This window comes from Colossoma macropomum, unplaced genomic scaffold, assembly GCF_904425465.1.
Source record: "Colossoma macropomum unplaced genomic scaffold, Colossoma_macropomum, whole genome shotgun sequence".
NCBI lineage: Eukaryota > Metazoa > Chordata > Actinopteri > Characiformes > Serrasalmidae > Colossoma > Colossoma macropomum.
Window position 1 is genome coordinate 26,011,205 of NW_023494786.1, and position 23,614 is coordinate 26,034,818.

General features: G+C 39.0%; 1 protein-coding gene across 1 annotated transcript in view; it reads left to right on the top strand.

Moving 5' to 3' along the window:
• Positions 1-23,614, top strand: part of LOC118804418 (neurobeachin-like) — a 235,488-nt gene that overhangs the window by 118,912 nt on the left and 92,962 nt on the right. The window contains exons 10-12 of the mRNA XM_036564932.1: positions 15,545-15,662; positions 17,549-17,651; positions 19,314-19,429. Coding sequence (XP_036420825.1) covers positions 15,545-15,662; positions 17,549-17,651; positions 19,314-19,429 — 337 coding nt within the window. The remainder of the gene's footprint in view (positions 1-15,544; positions 15,663-17,548; positions 17,652-19,313; positions 19,430-23,614) is intronic.

Genomic DNA, 23,614 nt, shown 5'->3' on the forward strand with positions numbered 1-23,614 from the left:
TGGCAGACAAATCAGGGTAATTCGTCGCCACGCTAGCCGAAATGATGGCTTCGATTTGAGGAGGGATGTGTCCTTAAGGTGTCACTGGGGATAATCCTCAGTTGGCGCCTCGTGTGAGGAGGAGGAGCGCTTTCTCCCCGGCTGAGGGACCGCACACGACAGGCAGAATTAAAAGAGGCTCGGCAAATGTGTGGAGTGATTGTAGGGATAGCAGGCAGCGGAAGGATAATAGATGCTTGTAGGGTACACAGGCTGAGCGCAGGTAGAAAGACAAGATTAATTGCAGAAGTGAGAGGCGCTCATTGCTCATCATGCAGCCTCCTTTTTCCCTTGGTTGCACACACCCACACACACTAACAAGCGCAGATCCCTCCCCCTCAAATTCAAAGCTCACAGACTTTCCTAGCTGGTTCCTTCGTCTCTTACTCGCTCGCTCCTCTTTTTTTTTCTGGTCTCTCTCATTGTTACTCACTAACCTCCCTCTCTGTGTGTCTCTCTTGACACCCACCTTTTCTATTCTTCATTCCAGTGTGGGTTGCGGCGCCAGGAGCCTCGCTCAGAGTCTGGCTGCTCTCGGCGGCTCTGCAGGCAGGGAGATTTCACCCGTCTTAATCAAGCAGAGCCCCTGAACAGCAGCCATTAGCAGCCACAGTGTGGGCTCACTGAAAGCACCCCAAAGAAAAAAAAAATCAGGCTCTGCCTTCCAAGCTCCTTAACTCACCCCCGCTCAAGCCATTTAGCTGGATTTGTAGAGGGAGGGCATATTTTTGCCAGTGTGGATTTGTGTCTGTGTCTGTATCTGTCTGTGAGCGTATGTGGAAAGGTTTATTTTTTGTATATTTCTATACTTAAGATTTAAGTAAAAATATATTCCTTTGCTTATTTTAATTGCATATTTTTTCACCTAATTTAAAAAGAGTGCATTTTATAAGTTGTAATATTGTACAAGTGGACAAAATGAACTACATTAGATGTATTAGCATCAATAATTTATTGGCGTTTTTTTTCCATTGTGTGAACACAGAGCTCACATGGGTTCCATAGAGTGAACACAGTTTTTTTTGTTTTCATCACCAACACTGGTTGCAACAAGCAGTGGTTGCATGTTCAAACCAATGAGTGTATAAATCATGTTTCTAGCTCCTCCTTAATTGCAGCTGGGAACTCTAGTCTTGCACTTACTGATCTACCCTTAGGACCACTGTACAGCATAGTCTACTGAAGGCATTCTCTGGTGCTGATTACTGATGCTGCCAGCATCAGCTGTAGGTTTGTCTTGTAAATGATACTATTGATGTCATGGTAGTAGCTGGAAATAACTTCTAGCATGACAGACATCCATAGAAGCTGCATTTTAAAGCTATATTTGAATGAGAGGACAATCACAGCAACAGCAAACAAGCTTATCGGTTACATTCTTTCTTAAACCCTGAAAACAAATCAGCAACTACTATTATTCAGTAACTAATATAAATTAGTATAAATACAATGAAACACCTCAAAAACCACCTCAAAACATGTAAATAAATATTTGTGTCAAAAGCATCACACAGGTAAAAATATATGTGCATCATTTAGTAGATCAGTTTGAGCTCAGTGTGGAACAGCAAAAAGTTTGTGGAGTTTTTTATATTTTACATTTTATATTTGGGGCATTTTTTATTCTCATTACTGCAATGTATCCACATATATGTTTCACATCACTTGTATTTATATTTTTTGCTTTTTTAATTGGAAAGAAGGGTTTGTATTAGTTATTTGTTGAATATCTTCACTTTTATGTAAGAAAAAAAGTGAGCCAATGCAAGAAAATGTGGCACAAGAAAAAAGAAAAAAAAATCAATGGCTGTCAGTGTGTTGTGGTAATGAGATACAATTGTGAAATATTACACTTATATGTCTAATATTTAATATATAATTCATCCTCAAATCTTATTGTGTTGTGGTAATGAGAATTTGGTCACTTAAATTGGGATTTCAAATGAATTCAGTCATTCAGGTTTATTCTAAATTATTCAGCCAGGCATCACTGTTTCTATATCCAAAAAATAGGACTTAATAAGTAATAACAAGTAATTAGTAATGAGTTATAATAAATAGTTATTGCAATTTTTTCTAGTTGCGGCCCAAGACTTGTCATGTTAGTAAGAATACTCTATATGAGTCTTTGGACTTTAAGGGGTTAAATCTCATATATATATAATGTATTTCCATTCGAAAACATATGAATGGAAACCTAAGAGAATGTCCTCCTGTGCATTTTTCTACGTTATGACTGAGAAATCAGCGAAAAACCAAAGAACATTGGATGTGCATGCAAAACAAAACTCTCACATTTGAAATTTCGTTGCACGCACGTCCTCAAGGTGCATAAACCACTAACCACCACAAGTGTTATTGACGAATCCAGCCGGACGTTCTAGACGGTTCTCCGAGTGGCGCTGTTCCCTTTATCACCCATGTCTCCCTCCACCGCTGGAGCCCTGTCACCTCGACACACACTCTCACACGCCCTAAATGTATAGTGACAGTGATTATGCAAAACCGCCTCCTCTGTCCCGCGATACCTGCTCAGGGAGACGTGGCGCCTTTATTGCGCCTGAGATATGAACTCAGCTGTGCGGAATCTGAAGGAATTTTAAATTTCCTCATTTTCAGCCCTTAGAGCAGATGTCACGGACCGGGGGAGATCAGATGGGAAACGCGCCCTTTGATTTTGAGCTGTTTGTCGTCTAGAATTTTAAACAGGAGCTTCGCGAAAGGATTAGAAAGTTCTGGTGAAGTGTTTGGGTTCAGGATTAGTGCAGAAAGAAGTCAAAATGTTTGGTTCACCACTGCAACTTAGAAAGAAGAGATTTAGCTTTAAACTCTGCAGCATGGTGATGGGTACTGGTTGTACTGTTTGAAACCATGATTTTGTGAATCCTGTGTAGTTTTACGGCTTTTCAGTTCCTTATTCTGCTTCGTTAAAGCTTACAAGCTCGTGAAATAGTTAAAATATGTGAGTATTTCTGTCTATAACAGTAGCCTTGACTAACACTAACAACATACTTTAATTGAAGGGGTTAATTTTGTTTATTTGGAGTTGAAATTGTGGTCAAAAGGGCAGCCTTGACAAGAAAACAACAGCAATGTAAGCCTGGACATGATGTTGTCAGGGGCACACACACACACACACACGCACGTGCATAAACAGAAGAGTAGTCACATCTTGTCATCCTCCACTACCTGTCCTCTAGTCAGAGACCAACAGCGGCTGACGATGAACACACTGCCACTGCACCTGTTCACAAGCAGACTCTTTACTAGCGAGTGTCATGTGCTTTACTAGGCCTTCAGCCCCTCCGACAGAGATCTCCACCGTGCCTGCTAGCACTCCTGACCCACTCTATGACCTACACCACACTGTACTACAGCAGGGCCTCACACAGCAAAGAAAACTATTTGAAAAACAAAGACAATAATGTTACCCCAAGAGATTGAATATCTGTCCTTATTTAACGTTCTTTTTTGCTGCTATGTTGCATTGAATACCTTTAAATTCATAGTATCACTCTCAGATCACACGTAACACCTGTACTTTAAGCAGAAATCCACTGATTTGTCTGAACACCTGCCTAATTCAACCATTGAGATGTAAACAAAGTTTGAAATTAAGAATGATTTGATATGAAATAGTGCATTGTAGAAATTTCTTGATTTTCTTGATGTGGTCATGATAGGAACCATGACTATGCAAATGCAGCCACTTTGTTTACTATGTAAAATGATGTAAAAAAGTTTTTAGATGTAATTTTGATAATGATAAACTAAAAATAGATCTTATAAATTGTCTTTTATGAGTACTATTTCGCCTTATAACACCCTGCATTTACCTCTCCAACCTGTGTGCAGCTTAAAAATCAATTTAAAAATACATTTTTGACCTAAAACCCTGTATTCAATACTACTATCAAGACAATGTCTCATACACCAGCAGCGTTTTTGTAACCATTTCATATGGGCAGTACACGCTTCAGATGTCTGGTTCCTATCACCTTTACTATGAACATATCTGACTGAATTTCATATCAAACCACTCTGAATGACTTTGTTTAAAATATAAATGGCTCCCCGATTCAACAGTTAGTAAATGTTGTGTAATGAATGGACCAATAGAAAGGCTGAATGGACCTTTGTAGGTGTACCTAAGGTCCATTGCAGGTCCACCGCTCACCACTTTGGTGTCACTGCTGTCCTTAGAATTGTCCACCACCCACATAATATCTGGTCAGCAGTGACATGTGGTCAGAACGTCACCAATGGATGGCTAACACAAATTGTGCATCAACAGATGGAGCTACAAGGTGGTGCTACAATGTTTCTACAACCCAAAAATGTTGTTACATTAAGTGAAATGCTAGTAAAATCAGAAAGCAGTGAATAGTATTTTTTGACCTGTATTAAACTGAAAACAGTAAAAGAACAAAATGTTTGATGTTGTACCTTATGAACCTTATGATGTTTTTGGCAAATATTCAAATTCCAAACTTGGGACAGGAGCATGTTTACCACTGCATTAGATCACTATTCTTTTTATAACACTTAATAATCATTTAGGAGAAGATTCTTCTGCCTTTTCAAAGCAGATGTTTTTGAAATTCGTCTGTTACACAAATGTTCAGCTGTGCAGTGGTACAGGGCCTTAGTTGATGTACTTTCTGCTTCATAATACACCACACATTTTCAATGGGACACAGTTCTATGTATATCGTTCAGCATTAATGGTGCATTAACAGATGTGCAAGTTACCGACTAATACACCCCCATACCATGACGTACCCTGACTTTTCAATGCTGGTAACGATCCAGTTGGTCCTTTTCTTTCTTTGACCTGAACACAACATCCATTATTACCATAAACACTCTGAAAGGTACACATTTTCACTGTACATCGGTCCATTTTAGATGAGCTCAAGCCCAGAGAAGTTGGCGGCATTTCTGGATGTTGTTGATATATAGCTTCTGCTGTGGATAGTGCAGTCTTAACTTTGTGGAGACAGTGATGAACATTGCTTATTGAAAATAGTTTTACTGAGTATTTCAGAGCCCATGTGGTGATATCCATCTCAGAAACATGCTGGTTAATGCAGTGCAGTCTAAGGGCCCGAAAGGACCCGAAACCTCAATCTGTGGCTTTTCAGCCTTGCTCTTTATTCACAGAGATTTCTCCAGAAAACCATGAATCATATGGTGATATTATGCACTATAGAAGGTGAAATACCGTAAATCCTTACAGTTGCCTTTTGAGGATTATTCGCTGACATATTTTTTGGCAAAATAGACAGCCTCAAACCATTCTTACATATAAAGTACTAGTCCTTTCCTGGATGTCTGTTTTAAACCCAATCATGAATGCATCACCTGTTTAAGATGGGTGTTTTTTTGTTTTGTTTCTCAACATTCCTTAAATTTTAATTTGTTTTGGGCATTATATAACAACAGTGTAACAAAGTCCATTCACAGATCACTGTTTTCAGGTTTTATTTGCAGTTCACATACTGTCCCAACTTTTTTGGAATTGTAGATCTATTGTGGACATGTACATCTGGTTCCCTAAACTGTTCTAGATAAGTAGATTTATCTGTCAACCAGGCACATTAAAAAAAGCTAACAAGGCTTTTCTGACATAGTTCCTGTTTCTATAAAGTTACTGGTGAGTTATTGTTTTTAATACCTTGTAGGTCTATTTAGCTACAGTTACTGACTATTGCCCATCTGATGCCTTGCACAACTTGTGATAGCCTCTCCCTACCTCCTCTCTCTTCTGCCAGGGAGTGAGAATTTGACACGAAACTGTCAGTATCAGTAGCACTACACCGGACAGTGCTGGAGACCTATGCTTAATTCAACAACCACAAACAATCATTAAACATATCTATATAGCAGAGTTATGTTTCTCTCACTGCATGTTAAAATGTTTGTGTTCATGGGAACCCTACATTACTGAATTACTCAAAGTAATAAATACATTCTCATGAAACGTATCCACTTGTCCATTATTATAGCTATAACAGATTACAAATGAAATGGCTATATAGCTTTTACAAAGCTGCTTTTAAATTGAAAATATCATTCTTTAGGGTCAAATTCGAGCAAATAAGACAATGTTATTAATAGCTATTGCCTAGAGAAGAATTTATAGTACAGTGTTTGTATAGTTCGTCTATTTTTATTGTGTTTGTCTGTTTGCACTGTTTGCAAACTACAGTTTGTTCCTCTCTTAACACATCTGTGATGAGAAGTGACAGTTAAGCTGACTTTGACTACACAAAATAATGCGATTAATCACGATTAATTGTTTTAATCATTTGACAGTCTTAATAAATACACTTACATATCGTCACTGTTGGAATAAAACTTGGTATCCCCATTTTTGTGTCAGAAATTCATGAACATAGGACCAACAGTGTTTTTTCCTTCTCCTGTATAGTCCTTTTTGTGAGATATGAGGTTTTGTTCCAATGATGACCATATAACCCTATTTGTGCATCTGCTGTTACATAAAGGTGTAAAAATTGGTGGATATTTTAGAGCATGTTTACTGTCAGGACCAGTACAAGGATTGAATATCTATGGATCTAATCTTTTTGATTGCAGTACTTGATTACAGTTGCATTCTCTACCTGGCTGGACGTCACCGTCGGGCCATCTTTAAAGCTTGGCTCTGGCTGTTTTGGAAACCTTAGGGGATCTCAGCATGTCACTCAGCTTTTTCTCACATGCACACACACACTTTCCGTTCTCTCTCTCCTTGGGGAGTAGTCACAATTCTTGGGTGAGACGAAAGTGTGCGTCTCTCACATCCTCCACACACTTCTCGCTCTCCTCTCACACTCCCTCATTGAGCTTTAACAGTGGAAGCCTATTAGACAAATCTGTGGACAGCCCAGCGGAGGTGCTATAGATGGCAGGTTGTCAGTGCAACAGACGACCCCCCTTTATAAATATATCAGTCATGCTGGCTTCGGCCTCCGCTGAATTATATCCCCGTCCCAGTTCAGCACAAATTTGACATGGAGAGGGATTGCACTCATTTCTCAAGGGGGTGTGTGCGAAAAATGGTGTCCGGTTTAAATATGACAGATTCTTTTGATGTATTTACCCCTGTCACAATGCCTTATATAGCCAGTAGTCATGGTGCCCATTACTGGAATATGGAAGGAAAAGATTTGATTTGGATGTCATCATCAATATCATTGAGAATGCTTTTTAAATTGCATTTGTCAGCAGAGCCCCATTTCTTGTTTCAGTCTAGCAGAGCTAGCAAACCTTACAATGTGGAAACCTACTACTGCTTTGTACTTTGAACCCCAAAATTTGGTCTACAAAGACATGTTGGTGCAGTGTGCAGCACTGTTGCCTCACACCAAGAAGGGTCTAGGTGGCCAGGATCATTTCTGTGTGGAGTTTGCATGTTCCTTCCGTGTCTGCGTGGGTTTACACGTTGCTCTGGTTTCCTCGCACAGTCCAAAGACATGCAGTCAGGCCAATTGGAGATACTAAAATTACCCCTGGGGTGTGAATGTGTATGTCCGTGTGTCTGCCCAGTGATTAACTGGCAACCTGTCCAGGGTGTTTCCTGCCTTTCACCCAATGAGCACTGGGATAGGCTCCAGCACCCCCGCGACCCAGGAGGATAAGTAGTTTAGATGATGATGATGATGAACAAAGACATATTTGGTGTCCATAATTTTGTACTGGAGCTACAGCACTGTGCATAAATCAGAGACCATTTTTTTCAATTTCAGGCAAAATAGCTATTAAACAAGTCTGGGGATATTTCTGAAGAGATTGCAGATTGCATGGCCCAATTGGAAGAGCAAGGAAGGGGAAAACTATAGTTTTAAAAAGTAGTAAGCAATATAAAAACAATTGGATGAAAACGGTCCCCATCAGATAAACAGTACTTAAAGTGTTCATCAAAAAAATCAAGCTCCACTGTTGCTTCAGATCTGAAAAAATCCACAGGTGTTTCTGTCCATCCTTCTAAGAGGAAGAGTAGCTGTTAAGAAGCCCTTACTGAGAACAGGACAAAGTGACCTCATCATCAATGAATTAGTTGGGATTACTTGGATTGTGAGAAGCAGTAAATACAATCAGCTTCTAACACTCAATGTCCCTACAGATTTCTCAGAAAAACTGAAAGCAAATCTTATGAGAAGAATGAAAAATATAATAAAGGCAGGGGGTGGACACACTAAATACTGACAATTCAATGTTATATTTAAATATACGTTTATTTATATTTATGCTTTTTTCCTGACATTGAAAAAATAAATGAAAGTTTGTGTCTTTTTAACTTTTGCACAATACTGTATGAGAATAAATGTGTATGTCTGACTTGTGATGGACTGGCGACCAGGGTGTTTCCTGCCTTCTGCCCAGTGAGTGCTGGGATAGGCTCCATCACCCCTTTGACCCAGGAGGATAACTGGCATAGAAAATGTGTGTGTGTGTGTGCATATGAGACTACTGTGTACCACACCAATTAACATCCCACAACACCTTATATACCCAGTAGGCATGCGGGTGTGTGGTCTCCTTCACAAAAATAAGGATGAAGAAAGAGATATCATCATTATTATCAATGAAGCTGCTTTGCGGGATTTCAATTTCTAACCTTTGGTTATCAGTCTGAGCCATGTTTCTCATTTCATTGTTACAATCTGCTGCTGCCTTCAACTTCAACCTTTCTGTCAAAAAAGTTTACCTCTTTTACTTTACTGCAGCTAAGGCTCATGTAACTACAAAATTGTGGAAGCCTACCAAGAATTGTGCAAGCTGAAAGTTCAAATCATCACACACCTACCATATCCTGCATTAACCTGTGAAATAATCTCAAATAGACTTAATTATGTGGTTTCTGACAGTGTATTATATATTATGACCTATAGAAATGGACAAAAGTGCCCAGCATGACTAAGCAAGGTAGCAGCAGCCATCTTGAAGACTGAAATTTGTCTGTACTTTCACTGATAAGGAAGTCTGTCTAAGATATTACTTAATATACTTAACATAGTTTGAGGCAAGTGTTCTGTGGGGTGTTTAATTGATGCCGTATGGGCCTCCTGTACCTGTTACAGAGACACTATAAAGGAGTCAGGCCACTAGTTGGAAAATGAATGGGAAAGTTTGTAATGCTCAACATGGTGTACGGTTATGGAGAAAGTCCCACCCTTCAATAAAATCAGCCAATCAGCTTGCTTGCTGAGCTGCATGCAGGAGAATCTCCCCCTCATTGTGGAGATGTGCGCATGTGCTATAGCCAATACAAGCTGAAGAAACATATTTATTCCACCCACTTAAAGATTCTGACATTCGTTAATGTTTTCTTATTTGGTCCTAGGTAAGAACAGAATTTACATACACTCAAGAGCACGAAGGTGTGAACAGATCTGCTCCTTAAGAATGAGTCATGAATCTGACATAGACTTTTTCTTAGGACCTTTCTCAAGAACAGATTTAAGAAAAAAAACTTAGGAATAGCAATTGAAAACATAAAATGGAACAATTGAAAACATAAAATAAAATATACTGGACCTACATTAGCCTTGTAGCTCCAGTGCAAAATCAAAGAAGGAAAATTTGGACACGAAACATGTCTTGATCAGTTATACTTTAAGGTAATTGAACTCAAATGCTGTTGTTGAAAATAATTCTATGATTTATATGCAAAAGGGGTCCCTACAGATACATCAGAATGGGGCGGGGGTGCTGTACAGGGGCCATGGTGTAAGCTGGGCAGCCGTGTGGGCCGTGTGTGTGCAGTGACGATGCGTGAGCAGCAGTGGGGCGGGTGCAGGGAGAGCAATGCCGGGCCTGGCCCTGTTCTGCTGCTGCTGCTGTTGGTGCTGCTGGGGCTAGCGTGATTAGATTGGGGCGGAAGCCTCCAGCTGGCAGGCCTGTCTGGGACCCGGGGGCACTCCTGTCCCCGACACTCGTCACTGCTCTGACACCTCTGACAGGCAGCGGACAGCCCAGCCAGACAGGTTCATTAAGCCCTGTTCCTTACAGCTGGGCCTCTCTCTCACTCTCTTTCCCTCTTTCTCTCTCTCTCTCTCTCTCTCTTCCCCTCCTTCTCTCACCCCCCTTTCCTTCTGTCTCTACGAGCAACAAAAAAGGGGGTTGTGGGTGAGCGCTGTGCTTTGTCAATGACCTCCGAGTCTACAGGGACCCTGGCTTGTTGGTTTTTGAAGTGCCAGCCTCTGGTGTTGTGACAATTTTTTTCTGATGTGGGCTGTTTTGAGAGATTTTTTTTTCTTCTTTTTCTTTTTTTTCTGCCAGCATCTTTTGTTGTTGTCTAACCCTTTGGCCTGTGCTTTGTCATAGACAGAAAGGTGCAAACACACACTGCTGGAGGTGCAGATGGATTTTGCTATGCAAAAAGCAGGCTGTAAGATTTTACCCTTTTCAGGTCATTCTTTGCCAACATATAACAAGCACACCAAGGCATCTTCAACATGGAAGTCCACAGAGCACAATGAACCCTTAGGAGCTGCAGTTATCGCCAGAGATAAAAAAGCGTTTTACATTTTAATTATTTATGTTAATTATTTCTTACTTGCAGCTCTTTAAAACAAATGGAGAAATTATGTTAAGAGTGCAAATTCCACACTTTCAGTTGATATATTTGTGTTCATAAGTAAAAGAGGAAATAATTTGGAAAAGAAAAAAATACGTTTACCTTTTTTGCCATGTTTTGTTCTTTCTTGACATCAAAACAAATGAAAAATTAGTTATATAATTGAATATATAATCAACTATAATCTTATTGTTGATTATTATAACAATATCATTAGTTATTGATGCACAGTGATTGTCAGAGACAAATGAAAACATGCACATGCCAATTACTTTTCTAATCAGTCACTTTTCCAGCGACTGAAATATTCAACATTACAGCTTTGACTGATTTAGCTTAGTTACAGCAAAATCAATAAAACACATCATACAGTAGTTTCTCCTGTGGTTTTTCTCCCCATACATCAGTACAAGCTCCCTGTCCTATTTGCATCTGTGTGAGGAAACATATTTATATTTAGCTCTTTGTGGGGACCTGTTGTCACCAGGATGGAAAACTTGATCATTATGACATTGTGGGGACATTTTGCTGCTTCCCATGAGGAAAAATGCTTTTTCAATAAAAATACTTTTATTTAAAAAAGTAAGAGAGGTTTTTCAGCATTAGAAAAAACACACAAGCTTAAAAAATACAACTATATCTTTTTTTTAGTACTTATTGTCCGTCCTCAGCCTTTATTACAGCGTCTGTTCTTTTCAGGAGTCTTCATGGATTTTTTTTTACACACATTTAAAGTTCAATCTTAGATTATTTTTTTCTTTCCCATGTTCTATAATGACTTCTTGACACCTACACATCCTTTCAGACTCATAGTGTTGAGTTGTCTTCTCACAGTGGAAGGATGGACAGAAACTCCTGTGGATTTTTCAGATCTGAAGTAAGAGTAGAGCTTGGTTTTCTCCTCTCTCTCAAAGATGAAAGGTTTAAGTTCTGTTTATCTGATGGGACAGTGTTGGTGGTCTACCAGGTTTTGCACAGTTGTTAGGATTGCATATATCTTTTGCTTAAATCCAGTTTAGAAACCTCTGTTTTTTTCTCTTATTTTCTTTTAATTTTCCACTTCCTTATGCAAATGAGTTATTTTACATGCAATCTCCTTATAAATATCTCCTGAAAGATGCATAACTTTATGTCTGACTGTTAAAGAAATGATAGCCAGTCTCTGACTTTTGCACAGTACCATACACTCATTTAGAAGCACATGGAACCATCTCACAAAGACTGGAATACAAATTAGTACTGTGGTGAAGTCTGTCTGTATGAGCAGGGTCCATAAACTTGACAGGCAAGGGGTGATGCCGAGGCGTTGTGTATGTTTTTGTTTGTGTCTGGGGAATTGCTTGTGGTGAAAGTGGTCGTTCATATTTGGCGGAGACAGTTAGAAGAACAGAGCAGGAAGATGCTGGAGGATACTGAGGCATAATCCAGTTTTAATTGAGCCCTGGAGACTCTCTTGTGTCTGCGTTGGCACTGAGTGCCGTTCCAGAGAGAAATGAAGCAGGTCCAGACCCGCTGGCCCACGCTGTCCAATCCTCTAAAGCTTTGGATGCACACAACAACTCTTAAAATCCTAAACAGATCATGTAAAGGTGGGATTTCTCAGTTTCTGGCAAATGGAAAATTGGAGATCACACACTGAACCACAAACTCAAAGCCTGAATGATCTGCAGAGATGAATGTCTTCTAACACTCAGCTCAGTAAACTTACAAAGGCGTTGCTCATTAGTTGATGAGTTGAATCAGGTGTGCGTAATGAGGTAGAGTGCTAAACTGGTCTGCCAGGACTAGAATTTGACACCCCTGTGCTACACAATGAGGAGGCACACAATACCCAACTCGATACTGGTTGCTGAGCCAAACTAAACAGACATGAACATGTGCTACACATGGAGACACTCTTAGATTCCAAGGCTATTGATGGGATCCATTAAGATGCGAGTCCTTGCCCAGATTATGTCTATATTCTAGTCTGAATAAAATCACATTTGATGATCTACCATATGACCCATGCTGTCTTATACTAGCTCCTTTGTTATATGTGCCTTGCTTACTCAAGTCAAAAATCTCATTTAACCAAATGTGAAACTGTAGCAGTCTTTATTAAAAAAAATGATGTTGACATTACTTAACAAATTGACATTATTTAACAAATGCATGTGATGGAGTGAAACTCAGGTCCAGTTTACCTGAGAAGTGTTTGTATTTTTTCAAACAAAACAGACAAACAGTGTTGGGTTGGTTACTGAAAAAGTAGACCATTACAGCATTACAGGTGACTAATTGCTTCTCTGAAATTGTAATGAGATTACTTTACTTAGGAGCTTTAGTGGTGCCCCCAATGTGACCAGCACCACCCCCCCCCCTTTTTTTCCTCATCATATTCTGCTATAATTCTATAACATTAATTAGCTGATACGCATACACACAGTACTAGTCTAGCACCTTGGCTTTAATAATACAGACCTAACAGTGGCACAACAGCTCTCTTCTCTCACTCAGATTCAACCTGCAACATTAGCTTGCTATATAAATATAAACATCAGATAGCTAACAATAACAACATAAAGAGTGATCTGTGATTCAGTGCAGCAAAAATGAGGACTGCTGCTAATGACTGTAATGTGTTGGTGCTGTGTGATAGGAAATACTCTGCGCTACTTACTGGAGCCACCACACCACACAGTCACACTGTAACTGGCTCTAGTGCGCTACTGCTACTGCACGGCTCCAGGGAGAGCGAGGTGGGGGGAATGGTAGGAGAGAGAAAGTGGATCATAACATTTGCTTATCAGAGACAAAGTTCTGTTCTGTTTTTTTTGTTTTTTGTTTTTTTTATTTTGAACAAAACAAAATGACTTTTTACTCTTATTTTTAGGGGTACTGGGAGTCAATTTAAAAAAGGGGCTACACACGCCTATGACTTTACTCATTACTTCCTGGAAAAAGTAACTTCATTACTCAGTACTTAGCTAGTTATTCAAATGAGAAGAATAAATTGTTAATGCTGTTTTGAACTGTTTCCAATGACTAGTTATTTGAATTTCAAACAGCTGCCTTGAATTAAAATCTTAATGAATAAAATGTGAACATATTGTAGGAAAAATAAAACATTAAATTTGGCCTGGGGAAATATTATGGCACATTTAATATGTTACTTTTTCCAATATATTAAATTCAGCAATTAACTAGAAATTGTGCTTTAAAATGCGCAAAAAGGGGTCATGTTAATTATTATAAAAGGGCGTAATTAATTTTGTTAACTGTGGAGGATTTCTTTCTGTATTTTCACTTGAGAATTAACAAAACGCCATTTGTTCAGGCATGTTCAGCTTTTGCATATGACTGTGTATGAATGTATGTATTTATGTTGAGTTTAAATCTTACCCTACTGAGCTGCACTGTGCTGTTGAAACTAAACACTAGCCAGCTTGGAAATAACAGCAATGACAGGTCCACACATATACAAAATAAATATCATTTTCATTTCTGTGCGACTGTTTCTCATTGAGATGAATGTGATTTCTTCCGAACGTTTAATAAAGCTTGAACAACCTTGCAACGGTTGCTACGAAAGAACACAAAGTATAGACAGGTCAACTCGTGTAATATGTTTCCGGGTTAAATGAGCAGTAGAATGGGGGCTAACCCTGCTGTGGCCTCTCTCTCTCTCTCTCTTTCTCTCTCTCTCCTCTCTCTCTCTCTCTCACTGTACGTGTTGCCCTTCCACCCAAAGCTCACTTTCTCTTGCAGTCGAGAATGTCAAGTCTCACTTCATCCCTGCATGAAGGCAGAAAGGCCTTTCATCTGCATGCTTCCCAATCTGGAAGCTGTTTGTGTGCTCAGGCTGTGTGTGCGTGCATATCTATATACATGTGTGTACATCAGAGAGAGAATAGTATGCACATCCCTCTTTGTCGTTTTGAGGCAGCTGAAGGGGCCTTATTTTCACCTGTCAGTGAGAGAGTCTTGATCCAGCCCTCTGAGGCCCCTGGGGTCCCTCCATAGAGCTGCACTAATGATCCCTCTTTCAGCCAGGCCCTGTGTTGGTATTGATTATTTACAGTCTCCTGATCCCTGCGGGGGTCATGTTGCAGTGGCCCAGTGGAAGAAGCAAGTCAGTGGAGAGAGGAGTGTCAGAAACATGCAGGCTAGTGGGTATCGCTTTTTAGAAGCGTCTCAGCTTTGACAATCAAAGCTAGCAAGCATCACTGTCATGCGAATGTGTTTCTAATGGATGCCGGCCAACATTTCTGACAAGGGTAGCATATTTTTGTCAGTGGATCACACCCACATCAGGCCACTCAAAGTGATGCACTGGCACTGGCATTACTGTCTGGATTGGAATTTAGCTGCAAATATGTAAATAACAAGACGTCACAAAGCACTTATGATCACTTTCCGTTACACAAAGTGTGCTGAAATGTAATGACACCTGTTTTAACCCCTTAACATTCCATATTTATTTCATACAAAGGCTTATTATTCAGTAACTATGGGGACGTCAATGCAAACTATTGGAGCTAGTCTTAGGTCATAGAGGTGTGTAATAAATCTGGCCCCACTGGTGGGCCCATGGCTTGTTAAGAGGTTAAATGAAGCTCCTTTTCTTACATTTTGTTTAGCTGTTTTTCCTGTTGTTGCCCATTGAAACAGGCTAATTAATCAATAAGCAATTATTTTGTTGTGCTTTGAATTTGATGAAAAGTTGTTGCTTTGCCTAGTCTTGTTTCATGGAAACTAGTGTCTTTACATAATTGCCTTTTTTCATGATTTGACATCAGATTATGTAAAACGATACAATGCATGTAACTAACTATGTAGTATGTATGTAATTACATATAAACAGCTATGTAATACAAGGCAATAATAATTCTAGACTTCCCACGGTTAATCTTTGGCTTTCTTCCTCTATCTCTTCAGGTGCTGGCCTACACTGAAGGGCTTCATGGGAAGTGGATGTTCAGTGAGATCCGAGCAGTATTTGCCCGACGCTACCTGCTCCAGAACACAGCGCTGGAGGTTTTCATGGCCAACAGAAGTAAAGTTCTATATATTGTATATAAAAAGGGTCAACTTGGTCAGTGGCTCATTGTTTCATGGGGCAAAGCTTGAATAAATGGTGTAGTGTGATTTGATTAAAGGAAAACCCCAGATGGAATTGATCAGCCAAGATATGTGAGTCCAAATTTTGCTTCTTTAGTTTAGAGCTGATATATAGTCACCCAGCCCAAATCAATTCTAGAAAAATACATCCCCAAAACTCTCAACCCCCCCAAACCGCATCCAGGACTTCATCAAAGTCATGCAAACTTGGGTTTAGGACACAGTATGACTTACTGTGAGCTGTGGTTGCCTTTTTCAGACAACACCAGGGCTGATGTTCACAAATCAGAACTGATTTTAAAGTCAGTCATTGTTGCAAATACTGATTCTACATCAGTACTCCAACTCCTGAGGTAGTTTGTGAATACAGACTCTTACAGTTATCTTAAGTGATTGCCCACAGGTTTGTTCTTTTTTTTATAGCTTGTAGTAAGTCATACTGTGTCATAAACCACATCAAGAAATCTGTGCCACCTTAGTGAAGACCTGGATACTGTTTGAGTGGGTTAAAAGAGGTTTTGGGGATGTATTTTTACAGAGGCAGATTGGACTATGGTGACTATTAAGTTGTAGTATTTGTTAGCAAAGTTAGCCTAGGCCTGGGGTTGGCAACATATGACTCTTTTACTGCCCTGTTGCGGCTCCACGACAGAATAAGATTTTTAGGTAAAAAAATGTAGCCTATATCTGCTTATTCACCCTTTAACCCTGAAGATTGGACTGCTGGTCACCAAAGCAATGCAGACAACAGTCTCGCCTAGCTAGTAGCTAACGAAAAAGCAAAGAGAAAGATTTAAGACGAACATTGATCGTTTAGAGACGAATGGACTCATTTGCATATATAAGCACTCAACTGGTTTCCTGATACATTTAATCTGCAACAAGAAACTGTCAAACACTAAAAAGATGTGAGCTTCTCGTTCGCCAGCTTCTTGTTTGAATTTCCCCGTTCCACCTTAAATGATGTGGCAGTTACATTCTGGCGCCTTAGGTAACATTTAAGGTGGAATGAGAAATTGAAGCTGGTGAATGAGAAAAAACATCCAACGTTGAGAGAAATTTTACAAGAAACTATACTACTTTTGAGGAAACTTTCCTGCTGGAGATGCGAGAAAAGCGATGATAGCTGAACTAAAGCGTATAGCAGAGCAAAGCAAGTCTGTGTTTTCGCCTATATTATATTTTTAGCCTGTACTAGTACATCAGCACATACTGAGACATATTTACAGCCAAGATGTTAAAATTGACATAAAATGTTGTGGCTCGCAAGGGGGTTTGATTTGTGTTGAAAGGACAAAATGACTCTTCTTAATATTTGGGTTGCCGACCCCTGGCCTAGTCACTTCACTTCCAAACTAAAGAAGCAAAATGTGGACTCCAAACATGTTTTGGCTGATGGACATTTTGAAGTAAGTGAAAAATTGTGTAATGCTTTCACCACAGCCAGATATTCAATCTGAAACCTCCAGTGGGTGACTCAGGGGAAGTCAACGTTTTTCTACTGCTAACAATGCAGTCCTGGTCTAAAACTGTACTGTTACTATATAGCAGATTGCTGGCTCATCTTTACATATATTCCAGCTGATGAGATGTATGTTTTAGCAGATTCAGTAGATGCTCTTGTCTTGAGCGACTTACAGAAGAGCTTTGTTGTCTACTTGTTAAATGAATCTTTAAGCTGCTGCAAATAGGCTGTAGCCCTGAGCTAAGACACAAATAGCGGACACCAAGACACACAATACACAGAATTCACAAGATGTTATTATTTTCTGAGATACAGTTAATTGAATTCTGTTCTGATATTCTAATGTCATTTTCCAGCCTCAGTGATGTTCAACTTCCCCGATCAGCCCACAGTGAAGAAAGTGGTCTACAGCTTGCCTCGTGTGGGTGTAGGCACAAGCTATGGTCTCCCCCAGGCTAGGTAAGAGAGCCCAAGTGGACATACAGCATGTCTGAGAACAAAACATTCAGTTCATGCAGTAATATAGTGCTGTAACAAACAGAACAGCAACAGCATAGACTCTACTTTCTACTCATTGTATCACAGTTGCATTTGACCCCGATTGCCATGGACTGGCTCATCTCTCTGAGCTCTAGGCTGGCTATAGATCACTCAGAGGGGAATACTGTCAAGTAGGACAGCACAGATACATCATAGACACAGTCACATGACAAAATCCTTTATTGTATTACCAAGCAGAACTCCAGGAGTACGCTAGCTGGCCATGTTTGTGAACTTGTTGTTTTCAGTTGTTCATTTACTTAACTTACTTTAAACCTCTATTTATCTCACGGGGCAAATCAATGGACAGGCATAAAGCATTGTACACACCATAGTAAAAGTAGCAAAAAGGGTCTAGGGGAATGTGTCAAAGTCAACGTATCCATGATGAAAATGTAGTAAAACTGTAAATCGACTTAAGTATGGTTCTGTATTTCTGCTTTCTTATTGTATGACACTACTGGTAAGTTTATATTTACGCAGTGCTGAGGTCTCACAGCTTATTGTATTTCTTGAGGTCACATGGCAGGCAAGATGTACACTACCATTTAAAAGTTTGCAATCGCTTCTCATATTCACCCTATGGAACCAAACTTCACACCAGCGATCCATTCTGAGAATTTGGTGATGGGCCCTTAAACTCATTTAAATCTGATGCCAGAGAGGTCACAGCATGTGCAAGATGGCCCCATTGAAATATATCACCGTGTGTGACTGAAGCTTTCAGTGTGACATGTTTTCTATCACTGTATAAAAGATGCATAGGGCTTCCTTTATTGTTGGATGCCCTTCCACATGAGCTCATTCAGAGCACAGTTCTGATTAGTAAGCATTTATTAATGATATGTTTCATCAGAGTAACTATAAAACACAACTTACATGTGACTTTACATTTACACTTTTTTGAATATGAGGCATTCTGGATGTTAATTTTTATTCTAAGTTCATTTTTGATGCTATAAAGCTTTTTTTAGTTATTATGAAATCGTCTATATCTGCAGTCATCATTGAACATTTCTTCAATTTTACAGATTCCTTTGAATAAGCTAAAAATCTATAGAGTATTAGCCTGATAGAATCATTTTATACATGTATTTTTAACAAAATTTGTAAAATATTTTTGAAAACGATGATTCCAAACCTTTGAGTGGCAGTTTTTTAATGAACTGGCCTTTTAACAATGAACAAAGCCCTGATTTGATCCTAGCTTAAGTCTAAAAGCTCTCCAGCATCTCTCACTCATGCTCTCAGCATGTGTCTTGAACCTTCTTCAAAAAGAGATCATTAACACTTTGCTCATCTGAAAAGCAGCTCTTTCTGTCCTGTTGGTGTTTTCATTACTCCCTACAGTAAAGTGTGTAGCACCCTTGCATGTGTAAGCCAGCGTGTGACTGTGGCTCTTTGTGTTCTCCTGACATTCTTTTGGCCAAAATGCTTCACATTTGGTCCACATTTCTTGAAACTACCCTTTTTTTGGTCCCTCATGAAATGAGCCAAGTATAAAGAAGCCAAAGGCAATGACAGAAAATGTGGAGCTTCATGTTCCAGCAGTATGTAAGTGCTGAAGCTGTACTTTTGCAGGCGGATCTCTCTGGCCACGCCACGGCAGCTTTTCAAATCCTCCAACATGACCCAGCGCTGGCAGAGAAGAGAAATCTCCAACTTCGAGTACCTGATGTTCCTCAATACCATCGCAGGTCAGAGATTATATCAGTTATTGTTATTAGATTGTGATCCAAAAAGAGATGTATCATATATCTCACAGTATAGTAAAATAAATGTTATAATATTACTTGACGACCTCTTTTGTGATGGCAGAATGTTCAAATATGGTTATGGGGTCAGCGCACTCTTAAACCTCGTAAATCCACTGTCTTTGTTTCATTTTTTTCCTTTTTTGTACGTAATTTGTACAGTTTCTCTTTATATTGTTAGAACATTTCATGTTTAATGGATCAGCGGAAATTTGGAAAATAAACCTTTTAGGTTTTTATTTTGTATTAACAGAAAGCACAACAATGTAAAATAATTGTTAAGTGATTAAATTCAAGTAATGCTTGAATTTTACCCTAATAAGAGATTTTTCCATTTAACCCCTTTAAAAGGTTTATTAGATACTAGGGCTTATTATTCAGTAACTATAGGGACTTCAATGCAAACTGGTTGAGCTATTCTTAGGTTATAGAACTTTAGCCTAATGGTGGGCCCTGGCCATTTAAGTGGGTAAAAAAACAGTGCATTTTGTTATAGTTAACAAACATATAGTTATATTTTGTTATATATGAGTGGACAAAATAAGCCTTATCAGAATGTATTACCAGGTTCAATAATTCAATAGCATTATTTTCATTGTGTGGAAGCAGGATTCACATGAACCTGAACAAGAAAATCATGTGAATGTGGAGTTTCATGGCTACATATTCCAACCAAGTGTATATATCAGATATCATATGTACAGTCAGTAGTTTAAACTCCTTTGTAATTGTAGCGTCTCGCTCTCGTTCATTCAGCTTGTAAAGTATAGATACAATGGAGGCTCCATAGTTCTCTGTGATCAATGTACAGCGTGCCTATGGAGTTATTGCTTTAAAGGCCATTTAAAAGCTGTATTTGAGCAAGAAGGCAGTAACAGTGAATTCTATCATAGCAACATACAGCACACAAGCAGCTGGGCTTCAGTCTGGAATGGTTTGATGGGTCAAACTTTAAAAATGTTTTAACAGTGTTAAAAAAAAATTAGTGGTGTTAACGTAACAACCCTGATAGCCCTGAACTTATTTTCATAAGGATGTTTGCTTATATGACTATTTATGTAATTATGTTACTACATATTAGTAACTGTGTTATATAAATCTAATTAGGCCAAAACTATAACTTATAATAATACTTAAAGAGTTAAAGTAGCAAACTTGTTAGAATTTTAACCCTTATTGTCATTTTGCTAAATTTAATTTAATGACAAGAACAAAACCTGGAATCTCTATTTTTTAATTCAAATAATGCCTGTTGCTCTTTACAATATGTTACAATTTCATTATGAATGGAGCAATAGAAATAGTCCAAATTTACTTGGAAAAACGTTTGTTCCATTAACTTCTATTCAAAGTTCAAGTGTTTTCATTCCCTGTAAAATGACCATTTCAGAGATATGAGGTTTTCTCATGACAGCAGTGATATACATTTACGTGATTACGTAGTTAGTTACCTTAGCGAATATCTAGAATTAGCCACAAAAGAGAAAATAGACTCATTTTATATTGTCTTTAATAACTGTGTAGTTAGTACAGTGAAAGTAAATACACTGTATTAGCTTCAGTTATTACTCATGTACTTACACAACTAGAATTTGATAGTCCTCTTATGTCCATGCTCGTGTATAATACATTGAACTGCTGTTTTTCCAGAAAAGACTTCTCTGATTGTAAGAGAAAGCATCACATGTAAGTACATTGTAGGTAATTATACGCTTCCTATTACAATCAGAAAACCTTTGTTAAAGTTTTGAAAAATAGCAGTTCATCCGATTATAATTACTCTATTACACAGTTACAACAATCAAGATACAGCTGTGTAAGTACATGAGTAAAAACAGTTGAATTTCATAAGCTGTATTACTGTATTCCATTAGTAACAGTGAACACATAAATGGTTACATTGTTGTTACATATTTTGTTAATGTAATTAGTTATTAGAGGCACTTAGTATATAAGTGGGGCCAAAGAAACTCACACTTTTTCCAATGCCTAGCCGATATTGCTCTAAGACTGTGCTATTACCATGGCACAGCTTTAACTGATGTCAGAAATAGTGCACCTGTCACATACCTGTCTGCCTGACGCAGAAAAGCACACCATTTGTTTTTGCCCCGGACTTCTTTAATTATGTTTTAGTGTTCATTATCAGTCTCTGGTTTGGTTCTATGTGGGGAAAACAGCTATTCATTAGTGTATATATCTTCAGCAAAACTCCAGTCTGCATGTTGTAATCTTGTTTGCAGTTCCTCGTGGTGTATCTAGTTTCATGACTTATGAAGGCTGTCATCTACACCATGCGCTGAGTGCACACCCACTCTGTGTACGGATGGCAAAGCATTTTTTATTGTATTGCCATGAAGCTCCATTGCAAAAATGACTGTGTTTCCCCTCATTATTTATTTAGGAAGGCGTTGCTCTTGTCAGGTGCAAAATTTTCCTGCTTTGATTCGGGGAGCCGTTTCTGCACTGCTGTTCACTTTCTCCATTGTTAACGTGGAGCAGGAGCTGCAGATATTTCTTGATAATTAGGGAGTGTGAGTGTGTGTGTGTGTGTGTGTGTGTGTGTGTGTGTGTGTGTGCCAGCAGAGTTGAGAGGTTCTCTTACAGAGCCTTAGATCTGAACCAGCCAAATGTGAGAGCAACTCCTGCACACACTTCCTTTTGACACTGAAAGGTGTCATCCTCACTGCACATTCATGCATATTTATATTTAACTCTCGAGCGCCTTCGATACATTATTGTCAGCTAATTAGATGTAAGGCACGATGGCTACAGGGAGAAAATTCATTAAAAGCTGGAGCGGTAATGACCAGAGCTGACAGCAGTGTCAGTGAAGGCCGGCTCGCAGACAGGCCAGAGTGGAGGGTGTTAATGCAGAGACGCTGCTATTCTAATTAAACACCATTTCGCTGTTATTAACATCCTGCGCCCGGGCTGAGGCCCTGTCAGCTCACCCTCCTCCCTCTCCTCTCATCCAGTCTGACCCACTGCTCCATGTGTCTTTAACCTGGGTAATCAAACCTCGGCTCTTCTGTTACGCTAACCTCGATCAGGAAAGGTCGCTGGGATTTGGTCAGAATCAGTACTATGCTGTCAGGAAAATAGCATTGAGCCATGGGGTTAGTGGTTATGGTTATTGTAGTGGAGTCCAAATTGTGTCTATATACCACAGGTCTGCTAATTTAACCCTTAGATGTCTGGAGGTTTTGTCATTTTGGCATACATTCAGTTCATAAGTGTTGTTTTTTTTTGTGGTCATGATTTAGTCATGACCATTTCCCAACCACTAGATAGCTCTATCTATCACATGATGCTACTAGGGTGAAGACTAGTACATTGTTCTTCCAAGAGCAAGCACCACTGCATCTTTTAGACTGTGGACAGTTTAGCATGCTTGGAGGAGAATGCTAACTGCCAAAACACTAAATATGGATACAAGAAGGGCTATCCTACCAATCTAGAGAGGCCAATTAGTCTTTTTGGACTCCCTGCCATGGAGGGCTATGTCCAGGAAATTGGATCTGCAGTGTTCCAATGATAGGGCCATTCAGGAGCCTCAATTCATAGGTTCTTTCATATAGTTTTTGTGTAACTACATACTTATTACATAGTAATTACATAATAATTACATGTGCTTTTATATTAATGGGTCTAAATATGCTGTACAGTTGTTTATTGACTGTTTTGATGTCAGAGATTGACAAAAGGATAAAAACAAGTGTGATATCAATTGGCAGGTTAGAGTCCACACATTTGGCATGACTTTTTGCTTGTTTCAATGAGCCATGAGTGAAAAATAATTCAGACAAAATATACAAAGCATGTAAGTCATGGGGGAACTAGGGTTAAAATAAAACATATCTTAACTGGCCTGAAACACTAGCTTAAAAAGGAAACTATTAAACACGAGAGTACAGCAATGTTACTTAAATATTTTTAAATAGCCCTTATTATAATTGCCTGGATTTATCACTTTGAAGTGAGAATGCAAAATGTATGAAGACTGCCTTCTAATTAAGAGCAAGATAAATAGGCATCAATTGTGTTGGGTCTGGTAATGAGGCCGCACGCCCCTTCACAGCCTGTAATCTGCATCCATTATGGCAGGAGCGGGACAAGCTTAGCCGA